At 33.0% G+C, this 13,138-nt stretch overlaps 2 protein-coding genes across 3 annotated transcripts; both read right to left on the reverse strand.

Annotated features, from left to right (window-relative positions):
• Positions 1-2,120: 2,120 nt before the first annotated feature.
• On the reverse strand, positions 2,121-6,399 carry LOC145789757 (WUSCHEL-related homeobox 8-like). 2 transcript variants are annotated; one of them, XM_082867106.1, is made up of 3 exons: positions 4,562-6,399; positions 2,582-2,653; positions 2,121-2,351 (listed from the first exon to the last, which is right to left on the reverse strand). In XM_082867106.1, exons 1-3 carry the CDS (start codon positions 5,055-5,057, stop codon positions 2,266-2,268), a joined length of 654 nt encoding a protein of 217 aa, XP_082723232.1. In that variant the 5' UTR covers positions 5,058-6,399; the 3' UTR covers positions 2,121-2,265. The 2 variants fall into 2 exon arrangements, with proteins under 2 accessions (XP_082723232.1, XP_082723233.1); XM_082867107.1 differs by lacking the exon at positions 2,582-2,653 and having other exon boundaries at positions 4,562-6,381.
• A 323-nt stretch (positions 6,400-6,722) lies between these two features.
• LOC114296756 (uncharacterized) lies at positions 6,723-12,008 on the reverse strand. The gene is made up of 4 exons (XM_028241082.2): positions 11,129-12,008; positions 10,200-10,635; positions 9,475-9,554; positions 6,723-8,443 (listed from the first exon to the last, which is right to left on the reverse strand). The coding sequence occupies exons 1-4, from the start codon at positions 11,495-11,497 to the stop codon at positions 7,052-7,054; spliced, it is 2,277 nt and encodes a 758-aa protein (XP_028096883.2). The 5' UTR covers positions 11,498-12,008; the 3' UTR covers positions 6,723-7,051.
• Positions 12,009-13,138: the final 1,130 nt, after the last annotated feature.

The raw sequence follows: 13,138 nt of genomic DNA on the forward strand, positions 1-13,138 counted from the left end.
ACAGAGAATTTCTCTGAGTTTCAACTCAGAGAAATTCTCTGGTTCAGAATTTCTCTGGATATAATTTCTTTGGGAAGTCTAGAAAAATTCTCTGAATTAAATTTCTCTAGATCAAATTGAGGGACCTTAGACATTATAAAAATATTAGATGTCATTTATGCTATAAAATCTTAATACCAGGGACCCTAAAAAAAAACCCCCTTTATTTATTTTATTTTTTTACCAAATTAATATTTATTATGTGTTTAACTAATGATCATGTAATTTGCCCTTAAAAATACCTAAGCTATAGAAACCGTTAGTATAATTTACCTTTAAAAATATGTAATGAACCGAAGTGTAGGTTTCGTTTGAAAAGTGGGTTGGGTTTTTGGACTTTTTAAATATTTTAGTCTGGGGCTAAAAAACCTAATTTTGGAAGGACTTTTGGCTTTTTTAATTTTTTTGTGAGATAAAGAATGTAATGATTATGAACTGGATATGATGTTTTGTCTTATTGAGTTAAAAAACCTATTTTATTTTTTATGACTATTTTAGCAAAAAAAGTCACAAAACCTTCTTCCCAAACATAGGCTTGTAATTTTCTCCAATTGATTCATGATTAAGGAAGGTTAAGAATGCAAATACCAAATACAGATATTCAGAAAGGGTAAATTTTAGAATGCACCCCTTATGAGATATCAGTGTAGCATTTTGTGTTTGACTTACATGCACATAGTCTTATTGCTCGGGATTAGATCAATGAAAATATGGAAAAGGAAAAAGATCAAATCAAAATGAAAAATGTTAGGAACCACTTTTAGGAAGATTGAAAATATGAAAAAGGAAAAAGAATAAATGAAAATGAAGAATGTATTTGTGTAGTGAAGATTGAATTAATGAAGTGTGGAGTTCACATATGAAATGAATTTGAGCCATTCATTTATTTTTTTAAGTAAATTTTGAATTGATAAAGGTGAATTTGTAATATTATTGAATCAAAATATATTAACCATATCCAAATTTTCATCAAACACCACTTATTATATTTCTAATCTATGGTGTTTACATACATAAATTTCTTATGAGATTAAAAAAAAAAAAATACAATTACTTTCATAGTTTTAACTTAATTATATTAATTTTTTTAGTAAAATTAAATGGGTTAAATTAACACAAATAGTGAGTAGATATTAAAATATATAAAAATAAACATACATTTTAGTTTAAAAAAGATGATAATATTATTTTTTTATTCATATAAATAATAAATTATAGATTAATTTTTTTTAATTATTATGTAAATTAAAATTTCAAAGGATATTAATATAATATAATTATATCGACTAACTTTTTTTTTTTTCAAATTTGGAGTGGTGTGTGTAATTTTTTCTAAAAGAAATTATTAATTATAATATTTTCTACGAAATTAAAAAAAAAAAGTAGCTAAAAATATTTACATAAATAAATAAAAAATATATCAAGATAAAATACAATTTCATCAATCATTTGATTATATGAGAATTTGGCACGGAACTCAAATACAGGTAATTAAAGCTTTATGATTGATCCTTTTTGATATAAACTTGATTATGACACAACACAATAACACGAATAGTAAATAGATTGTGTTTAGATTGAACATACATAACTCAAATATAATATGTTTGACCCGTATAATAATTTATGTCAACATGTTGATATGAACCCACTATTAATCCGCAAGTAACCCAAATATTACTTTTATCTAGTAGTCAATGCTTTATGCTTAGCCATTAAATTAAATTTTGGTATTTCAAAAAAACACTTGTTTTGTTTTTAAAGATTTGTTGAATATTTGGATATTAATGTTCAGAATTCATATTGGGGTTAAGAAGGATGGATTTGGGTGTCAACAGTTGACTCACATTCAGAAGCAACCTCTTCAATCAAGTCATGGCTCCAATTTAAGCCATACATTCCCCACACAGGTTTGTGGCCAGCTCTTATGGGGTTTTCATTTTAGGTTAAGTGTTGATTACTAACTAACCAACCACTCCAAGTAGGCAAGTAATGCAATAGTTATATCATTCGCTCAAAAGACTCCCCAAGCATATTACTAGATTTCAATATTCAACCAAAAACACAATCTCATGATCAAGAGAAAGGAAATTTATCAAACTCATATATTCATTGGTGTGGTAAAACTATACGCATCTTTAATATATTGCGTTCATATGTTTCATCAATAAATAGTAATTTTATGTAGACCAGTAACGTTAAACCACAGTAGTTTGCATTATAGTATCAACTTGTCATGTTGTAGTCATCTTCCTGCAAATATGGATTGTAGCTCCCTGACGCTCCCATCTTTCCAATCAAGTGGTCGATTCCTGCAATCATCAATGAACAGATAATTAAAAGTTATTTACCAAACTCGGGTTATTTGAAAACTTATTTCTCACATTTATGTTGTTTTTAACTCATTTCCTAAGCCCATGTTACTTACTATTTTCAAAACACGATTTTATGAAATAACTTAGGTTTGAGAAATAAGTTAAAACCACCTAGCATTAAAAAAATAAGATACCAAACCATATTTCTTAAACAATTGAAATAGTACCAAAAATAATAAGTATCTCCATCATGCAAGATGATATCCTTGTTGTACTTGCACTCAATGTAACAAGAGTTACTGAACGTCAAAAAAGTTAAATCAGAAGCATAATATATCTCACGGTGTAAAGCAGCAAAAAGTATGGATAAAAATATAGAATCTCACTTTAGTCTATAATTTTCCAATTGAAATAGTCAACTAGCAATGTGGCCCTTCTGTCCATTTTCTGTTAAATAGGCTGACAGAATTTCCAATCTAAGGTTCACATAAGTAGCTTTGAGGGCAAATATAGAATTTCAATGAGTGAGGGACACGAAATTTTCCCAAGGCTGACAGAGAGAGGCCTAGTTGTCTACCCTCACCCTATGGATAGACCGCACCTATCTTCTCCCCCTTATCCCAGAAATTCAATCCCTTCCCTACTACCCACAGCCACACCAACATCCCTTTCTCCACCACCACGAACTTCGAACTTCCCACTTCCCCTCTGTCCCAATCCCAACCTAAGCCACCACCATTGGCCCAGCTTCAATCTCACATGGCCCAAACCACTGACCAAAAAGAACCACCGCACCATAGCCCAATGGATTGATTTTCAGGCATGACAAGTGAGCCAATGATTATTGTTTGTTGTCAACACTAATGGGTTGCAATCGGCACCAACTACTCTGATTTCTGCCGCCCCCTAGCTCTACAGTTATGCCATTGGGGTCATTGATAAGCAATCCTAGACACTGAAGTAGTTCCTATTTCGTCCATCATAGAGTAGAGGAGTAGAGAGGGGAAATGGTGGGATGGGTTGTTGGGGTGGATTGGGAGGTGCATATTAGCGAAATGGGTGTGGCATTGGGTGTGGAGTTGAATGAGACAGTGAGTTTGAATGCAAAAGGGATAAATTGTAACCATTTGTGAAATACAGAGACAAAAAATTACATTTTTACCCTTTAAAATGCACATGAGGGTCATGTGCCATTTTATGTCACACTATTTAACGGAAAAACGTACAGAAGGGCTAAATTGCTAGTTAACGAGAAGTGAAAGAAATTGACTGTTTCAACTGAAAACCGAAATACTAAAGTGGGATCCAACATAAAGTGCAACGGTGCAAAGTGTAATTTACCCATGAAAGTAATATTGAAACGAGCAAAAAAGATTTTTAATTCTCCTACCGTTCTTTTCTGAACCTATCTAAAAGCTCTCTAAATATCTCCACATGGAAGTAGTGCAGAACTTTGTCAGCACATTTCAATTTATAGTTCTAGTAACTCTCCCATTAATGATCACATCAAATTGTGCTTCTATAGCCTAAAACCTTTCAAACAGTAAAAACTATACACGCCAGGAGAGTACGTAATCTGAATATGCAAAACAAACACATTTGACATGAACCTTTGGCATGTTAATATGAATGACAACACATTAAATAAAGAAGGGACAAATTCAATTTAAGAGACAGGATATGAAGACGGAAAGATATATATAAATCAAAATTTGAGTAAAGAAGTGCTGCAGACAACAAAAGTGCCACAGCCAGAACTAGATTTAATTCAAGAATAATGTGCTACAATGACAAAACAAAAATAAATAAATACGAGAGAAACAAAGAACAAAAGGAGTGCATAGCCAGAAATAGTAATTGCGATATAGCTTGTTAAGTTGACTTGTAAAGAAAGTCAATGCAATTAGAATGTGTTGAGTGTCTATGCATGTGTGTTAGTAACTGATCACAAGTAAAAAGGATGAATCAAAATTGAACAAACTGTAATATAATCACAAACATGGAACTTAAAAAAAAAAAGAAAAAGAAAAAGAAAAAAGAGTAAAAAAAGAACTTTGAACATGAATATAACATTTTCTTAATTACTACAACTACTATATGCATCAACTTATATAAATAACAGTTCAGAGCATGAGGTCCATCAGAATCAATCTGTGTTGCATGATTGGCCAGTAAAAAGAAATCAAATGCTCAAAGGATATACATACTTGGGTTCGATAACATGCTATCATAGAAAGAAATTTGTCCCAAACTCCTTTCAGGTTTTGAACTGCCATTTGATGGAAACATGGGCTCTCCTTTATTGGACTTTGAATCTAAAGAACGCATCCCAGAGCTTATTTCAGGGTTTTGGAAGCACAAAGCCTCAGCCCTTGGAGCTGGGTTATGTTGAGACTGGAAATCCTCTGGCTTTGTCTTCTTTTCATCAGGTGATTCAACCTCTGTCTCCACTTCTGATTCTGCACTGTTTGGTGCTGCAACATGCTGCTTCCTTTTTGATCTAGCACGCCTGTTCTGAAACCAATGATAGACATTTGACTTGGAAATTTGGCCGTGTTGAGACAAATCAGAGGTTATGTCTTTGATCTTCTGCTTGCTTGGTGTCCCATTCCCTTGGTCAAATAAACATTCAAGAATTTGAAGTTGTACAGGTGTTGGAGTCCACCGTTGTCTGCCACTAATCTTGTGGCCAACAGATGTCATTAAGGGGTCACAATATAGATTTCCCAACCTGGCTCCTGAGACAGCAAGAACAAGATTTTTATAGCAAGTTTAAAAAAAATCTTAATATTTACCAAAAGAAAATCAGTCATTTTATGAAAAAAGAGGAGAAAAAAACACCATGTTAAGAGTTTCCTCCCATCTTTAAGATCTTTATGTTAAGAATAATGTTAACAAACACAACTTCTATTCAAAATTTCTATACAAGATGTGTGACTCATCGTGGTCTTCCCATTCCAGAAAAAAGACACTTCATAATTTCAAAAATGCCACTGCCACTGCCACTGCCACATTATTTTGGATGGGATTTGTGTATGAAAATTCTGTTTGAGCACCATTTTCCTTATGGTAAGGGAGAAAAGCGGGAGGAAGGATCTATAGCATTTTCTTCATTTGGTAGAAAGGAAAGAAGGGAAAAAGCAATTTTCCTCCAGCCGTGATGAAGGTTAAGCCCCTCTCTTCCTCTTCTTCTTCTTCTTCTTCTTCTTTGATATACACGGGTTCTTTCTTTCTTTTTAATGTTTTTGACATTCAAACATCATCGTTCCTTTGATATGCACGGGTGCAAATAAAATTAACCCTTTCTATCACCTTTGCTTTCCTTCCTAATCAATCAAACAAATAGAAGGAGATAAAGGCAACTTCCTTTCTCTAAGGATGCCTAGCTTTCCTCCCTTCCAATTTTTTAATCCCTTGTAATTGTAACAATCAAAGCATAAATACACAAATATCAACCAATTAACTTCTCTAACCAAAGCCTAAAGAACAAATACAAGGTGAAATCAACTAAAATCAGTTTAAAAAAAATACGATAAACAATAATACCCACTAAGGATTATATAACCAAAATATATAGTTTTTTCAAAAAAAGAAAATCCAAATAATTGGCATGAGAAAACTAATATAAACAATCGACAACACAATTAGCTTATCATCATTCAAATAATAAAAAAAAAAAAAAAATAGAATATGTAGAAAATAACATGATGCAAATTAAAAATACAAAAGATTAAATTACAATGACCTTCCTGAGATTTGGAGAAAATACACCAAACTCAAAAATTTTGGTATAATTACATTGGATTTCCTTGATATTTTAATTCAAGGAACACTAAACTCATTTTTCATCAATAACCCGTTAGTTGTATGGATGAAAAAAATAATGTTATCATCTCTATTACACTGAAATGTATATTTACTCTTATTGTCCTTGTGTCTTTCTTTGCACTATTTGCATTAATTTTGGATCAATTGGCATTACTAAAAAGGGTTGGTGTAATTTAGCATTGCTCAGTGTAATTTACCCAATCCAAAAAGTCCAACCCTAGTAATTCAAACCCAACCCAACCCAACCCAACCCAACCCACATGCAAAGTCAAGTAATTGAAATTCAAATATTACTAGAGTTTTTGGGTTTTGACCCTTGTTCTTTGTACTTGTTTTGTGTTTGAATAAAATTATATCTTACCTTCAAAAAAAAACCAAACATACTGGCTAAAAAAACCTAAAATAATAAAAATTGTACAATATTTGATGAAGAGGGGAAACAAAGAAGGCTTGAAACCCACCAAGAGGAATCACTGGATACAAAATGGCCCAATCATATAAATTCATGATATTTAAGCATAATCACCAAAGGATTCTGAATAAAAAGAAGTAAGACTTAATTACACATAACTTCCAAGACGATCACCAAAAACTCAGTTTGATCCAAACAAAATTTGACCCCATTTTTTGTTAATTGTTTGAAAATGTGTATTATTAATCAACAATCGACATCATTCCAAACCAATTTCAAGAACTAGTGAAAACAATTGTGCAATAAAAAAAATAAAAATACCAATATATTGATAAAAATATGGAATTATTAGGAAAGAGATTCCACATCGCGAGCTGAAATTTTCAGCACTTTCGGCACCCTCTACCACGGTCCCTTTGACCATCAAAATGGCCACAACACAGAAGAAGAGGCTTTTCTATGCACCGTTATGACTCTGCATATCCTTCACTATTTCTTCAATCAGATATCCGGTAATCTGGGATTCCATCTCTTTCCCCACAGCATCAATGTCATCATTCATCAACCCTGACCAAGTGGTGAACCCCAGATCTTCGGCCACCATATCATTAATGCAGTAATGAAATTTGTCTGTTGGAGGGTATAGATGTGCACGAACAATCTCCCATGCACGATCCAATAACTTCTGTCCACGTGGAGGAAGTAGTGCAGGACCAATAGCCTTTCTGAATCTAGACATGGTCACAGGTGGTCCAAGTACAACTGAAAGTGCTTCATTTAACAAATCAAGCAACAACTTGTGATCTCTTCTGGACCCTTCATTATCCTTGGTCATTTTCTTGTAAGACTCTTCTACTGCTTCAAAGATGTCGTTGGTTATAGGCTTTGCTAGTGGGTCCCATCTTGATAAAACATTGTCAGATGAACCATCGTACAGACCTGAAGCAACAAGCAAGTCTCGGATGTAAGCTTCTGCTTCATCCTCTAGCTCTGCCATTTCAGTTTCCAAGGGCTGCTCTTCGGTGACTGTCTTCTTGGGGCCATCAGCATCGAGTTCATTCAGTTGCCTCAGGATCGCTATCCTTGTTGGAGCAGAAGATATATCCAGCTTCTGGTCGGAATTAATTAGAGATGGCTGCTCAAAATCTCTAATTAGGGTTCGGTTCCTTGAAGAATATGATCCCTTCTGCTCAGATGGAAAAAGTTCCTCCCTAAATCCATGATGTTGCAACCCACTTTCACATGGGCTTGCTTTTTCTGCATGACCCATAAAATCTATAGGCTTCTCACTTGCTGTAATTCTTCTTGAATTTGAATAGAGAGCAACCTTTTCCTTGTTGAGGGCTTCTTGAGCAAGCCACTGGCTAGGAATTCTGTCAAGTTCAACAACCTTTGAGCATTCCCTGATCCTTGCTGCTTGACATGCTTCAAATTCTTTCTTAAACTTCTGTAGTTCCTCCTCTTGAGGATGTTCTCGTGACCTTGGCTTTTTCAACTTCATGTGAACATGCTGACTATCAGGATCTTTGTCCTTGTTATGTTGAAAAGAATTAAACTCCATCTGTCTAGAAGAATTTGAGTTACAATGGACATGGCCACCTGAGCCTTTTTTATTCTGTTCCTTCTTATGCAAATTGGTTCCTGGCTTTTGATTCTTTTTTCCATCCTGCCGAGCTACAGATTTTGTATCGAATGATAACATATCCATTCCCATCAGACGGGCCACAACACTCGGTAAATTTTGTCTGGTGTTTGGTCCTTTGGACATTTCTTCACTGATCAACATCTTCATTGAAGCCTCAGTTGGATAAGAGTTCTCGCACCACTCATGTTTGACTTCATAAGAGTACTGAAAAATTCGTATATAGAAATAAGAATCAAGAAAGACACCTGCAGAGAGAGAGAGAGAGAGAGAGACACACACACACACACACACAACACACATGGAGAATGATAGAACAGAGAACATTGACTATTGGAACTTGGAACTGATATTAAGAAGCACTCCTGTATCATGCTACAAGGATGAGTAATGAGTACAAAACATTTGTTCAGTGTAGAAAAAATAAAAAAAGCAAACAAGACAAAAGTTCAATAATAACAAACTGTTTTATACAAAGATTTGGATTTAAATAATGTCGCTGACAAAAAATATATACATGGGAGAAAATTAACAAACGTATCAAAACAGAAAGAATTTGAGTTCATTGAGAAAAGGGCTTCTTAATCTACCAACCAAAATAGACAACGACAACAGAAATTAACCTCTTCAAAGATGATAAATATCATCAAAATAGTGACAATTATTGATAGAAAAAAAATTTCCAAACCTGATGCGATTTATCCAGAGAGTACTATAAAAACTCAGGAATTGTTATTTTAGTATTTTTCTACTAATATAACAACATTCAATTTTACTTTAACAATAACCATTTTGGCTTGAACCCTTAATTTCTTGTTTGGAAATTTCATCCAAGTACAATTTGCACTGCACAATGGTAATTGTAAAAGTTTCAACCCCAAGTTTTATTTTATTTTATTTTTGGTGAGCCATCAAAGTGTTTGTAAAACCTCAAAACAAACTTCCTTCCAACAAGAGCTGTTGCCCAGTTCTTGTGAGCCTACACTAATAAGAATCGGGTCAAGCAATCTCTTAAAATGAACACCATGAGCTAGAGCAACAATAAATCCCTTCTTTCTAAAGAATGCAGAGAGTAAACTGCAGTTTGAACACTTCAAATACAGTTTACATCAAAAGCTAACATCCTATCCTCTCTTAGTCACAAAATAACAACAAGAAATAGTAAACCGTTCAAAGGTTCCACCCCATAAACATAGTATAAAGCTCAAATAAAATAAGGTAAGCGATGATATTATTACCGGGATATTGTCTCCAACAGCGTAATAGCTCTGCGAAGTTTCTACTGGAAGCTCCAGGCTGTTTCGAGGAGCCTCTAAGCCTGTATAGTTGTATCAGCATCATTACCCTACTAATTTAAAAAGCACAAAAGAGATTCAAATGGAAAAATGTGTTTCAACTTATTCTCTCTTGCCATAACCAGGTGAGATGAGGTTTTCTTGTGGTGGTAATCATTTTCTTACGAGTGCTTCAAAGTGCATCATCTAATATGACAATATTGTGAGTCAAATTAGTAGTTAAATCGTGGTTCTCCCTGAGAAGCAAAGAGATTTGCACATCCTTTTTATGCAAAGAGTCTATAATCACCTTTACCTTGGTTAAGTGTTATAGGTATCAGAATGATGTCAACTTGAGTTTGACCTATGCCAATTGCAATTAGTTTATGAGGGAAGGCACTTGTGACATATCAAATAGTCTATAATCACCTTGATATGTCACAAGTGCCTTCCCTCATAAACTAATTGCAATTGGCATAGGTCAAACTCAAGCTGACATCATTCTGATACCTATAACACTTAACCAAGGTAAAGCCATAGCTATTGTTCTATAATCACTGTCAAAATCAATTAGCTACCTTTCATGGTTTCTAGAAATTCAGAATTGAGAAGTAGTCAATTGACTGAATTTATCAAAGTACATTAACAAAAGTTTTGATTAAAATCAATTGTCAAAATCAATTAGCTACCTTTCATGGTTCCAAGTTCAACAACCTTTGAGCATTCCCTGATCCTTGCTGCTTGACATGCTTCGAATTCTTTCTTAAACTTCTGTAGTTCCTCCTCTTGAGGATGTTTTTGTGACCTTGGCTTTTTCAACTTCATGTGAACATGCTGACTATCAGGATCATTGTCCTTGTTATGTTGAAAAGAATTAAACTCCATCCGTCTAGAAGAATTTGAGTTGCAATGGACATGGCCACCTGAGCCTTGTTTATTCTGTTCCTTCTTATGCAAATTGGTTCCTGGCTTTTGATTCTTTTTTCCTTCCTGCCGAGCTACAGATTTTGTATCGAATGATAACATATCCATTCCCATCAGACGGGCCACAACACTCAGTACATTTCGTCTAGTTTTTGGTTCTTTCTTCTTCTTGTCTTTCTTTCCTAGCTCTTTCTCTTTGTTCTGTTTTCAAGAAAATGTAGGAAGATTTAGTTTTTAGATAAGATAGTGGTCAACAATTTACTTAAAAAGATAGTTCTGAAACCGGTTTAAGTTTGACTTTGAATGTGTTCAAAAATTTGTTATTTATTTATTTATTTATTAACTCTTTTTCGTAAATAAAAAAAAAAAGTTAAGGGGACATTTAGGGTATGTTTGGTTTGGATTTGTAAAGTAATTTGGGAAAATTTTTTAAAAAAATTTGTTTGGTTTTAACAAAATATCAAATCATTTCAAACCCTCAAATTCCAAAATTACTTTCAAAATATACAACCAAACAAACCAAAAAAAATTTTAAACTCTCACCCAAAAACAATTTTTAAAGAGAACCAAACCAAACATACCCATCAACTCTGAACCATTAATCTGGGTTCAGTCTCTGAGAATATGTAGGAAAATTACCAAATTTTCTCAGCAACCAAACATCGTATTGAAGAGGGAAAAAAAAAAAACGAACCATGGTGGGTTTGAACTCTTTCATTTTCTGCAACTTCTTCAGCTCCGTCTGAAGCTTTTCTCGTTCTTTCCCCCTTGCTTCAAGCTCCTCCTCCTTCATCTTCAAAGTCTCCTCTCTTGCCTTCAATAGCTCCTCAGTTTGCTCCTTCTCGATCCTCAACTGTTGAAGCTTTTCTTGCAACTCCTCAAAAGATTGATTTTGTTGTTGTTGTTTCGCTTTCGTCCCTGCTTTCTTAGCTTTCTTGGCGGATTGAGGCTGTGACAGGCTCTCATGGTTTTCGAAAGTGGTGGTGGTAGTGGTTGGGATGGTGGTGGTGCAGAAGAGGGGGAGGATGCCGGAGTACCAAAAGGCGGCAAAAACCTTATTCATTTTTGAGAGAGAGAGAGAGAGAGGGACTGTGTAATGGCGTCAAACACTGATGTGTGTTATGAAAGAGAATAGGTAGAAGGTAGTAGTGGTGTCACCAAAGGCAACCGAATATGAATGTAGTGGTGTAATATGGAGGGAGAGTGATCCGCGGGCTGTCCTAATTTCTTTGAAACAAATATCCTAATTTATCATAATTTCCATTATTTGGATCATTCTTATTTTAAAACTTATTACTTATTAGGTAAAATTATTAGGTAAGATATTTATATAAAAAATTAGGGTATATTAGACTGACACTCCTGAAATTTATGTTTATTACAATTCTCCCTTTACATTTGAAAAATTATGCTAACTCCCATTTTAATTTAATTTTATATATGATGATCATTACGGTAAGGGTGGAACTCTTATGTAACTTTAAACCTCAGGGAGCAATCTATAATGAAACTTTAAACTTTAGGGAAGTGGTGTAATTTTCAAAAGGTGAGAGGGAACTATAATAAATATAAATCTCAAGGGGTGTCAATGTAATTTACTCAAAAAATTAAGGGTAAATTACACTGACACCTCCTAAGGTTTATATTTATTACAGTTCTCCCTCACCTTTAGGAAATTACATCTCCCCTCCTGAGATTTAAAGTTTCATTACAGATTCTCTCCTTCAGTAATTTAATTTTTTTAAATACCAATTTTGCCCTCACTGGGTAAATTACATTGACACCCCTCACATTTTAGAAATTACAATCCATTTCTTAAGGTTTAAAGTAGCATTACCAATTGCCCCCTCGGTTAGTATTAGTTGGAAAAAAAAAAGTCATTGAAAAAAAATTTTAATTGGAAAAAAAATTAATTGAAAAAAATTTTTGTTAGTAAAATTTTTAAATTTTTGTTTAAAAATCAACGTAAACTCATTTTTTGAATTTACGTTTTTTTCTCAAATTTACAAACTGAGACAACCATTTACAAACTAAACAAAATTATCAAACAAGTTTTTTTTGATAGTTTTTAAATTTTTGTAAATATAAATTGAAAATTGAAAACGAAATGATTACCAAACAAGTCTCGGATGGTAAAAATGTCATAAAATTAACAAATAACTAAATAAGTTACCAACGTAAGAAATGACTTATCAAAAGATTCTTAGACTATGTATAGTTTGATTTTTAGAATTTTTTTTTTTTAAAATTAAAAACTAATTTGGTTAAGAAATAAAAAATAAAAAATAATTATCATTTAAGGATAAAAAATAATTATCATTTTAACTTTTGAGCAGGTTATATACATACGTATGATGGTTTCAATTTAATTTGTAAAAAATTATTTCTAATCACTTGACAGATAAAAATTGTATAAAAATGATAATTATTTTTTATTTTTTATTTCTTAACCAAATTAATTTTTAATTCTTAAAAAAAATTCTAAAAATCAAGCAATACATAGTTTAAGAATCTTTTGATAAATCATTTCTTACGTTGGTAACTTATTTAATTATTTGTTAATTTTATGATATTTTTACCATTTGAAGCCTGTTTGGTAACCATTCCATTTTCAGTTTTCAGTTTATATTTACAAAAACTTTAAAAACTGTCATAAAAATTTGTTTGATAATTTTTTTGGTTTATAGATGGTTGTCTCAGTTTA

This window comes from Camellia sinensis, chromosome 4 (assembly GCF_055761805.1).
Source record: "Camellia sinensis isolate YWXY chromosome 4, ASM5576180v1, whole genome shotgun sequence".
Lineage (NCBI taxonomy): Eukaryota > Viridiplantae > Streptophyta > Magnoliopsida > Ericales > Theaceae > Camellia > Camellia sinensis.

Excerpts from the sequence above, each read along its gene's own strand:
- LOC145789757 (XM_082867106.1), bottom strand. The coding sequence starts at position 5,057 with ATGACATCTGTTGGCCACAAGATTAGTGGCAGACAACGGTGGACTCCA. Across the intron at positions 2,654-4,561 it reads TAGCATGTTATCGAACCCAA|TAACTCTTGTTACATTGAGT; the intron begins GTATGTATATCC and ends TTTGACGTTCAG. Across the intron at positions 2,352-2,581 it reads GGAGATACTTATTATTTTTG|GAATCGACCACTTGATTGGA; the intron begins GTACTATTTCAA and ends TGATGATTGCAG.
- LOC114296756 (XM_028241082.2), bottom strand. The coding sequence starts at position 11,497 with ATGAATAAGGTTTTTGCCGCCTTTTGGTACTCCGGCATCCTCCCCCTC. Across the intron at positions 10,636-11,128 it reads AAGAGTTCAAACCCACCATG|AACAAAGAGAAAGAGCTAGG; the intron begins GTTCGTTTTTTT and ends TCTTGAAAACAG. Across the intron at positions 8,444-9,474 it reads CTGTTGGAGACAATATCCCG|TACTCTTATGAAGTCAAACA; the intron begins GTAATAATATCA and ends CGAATTTTTCAG.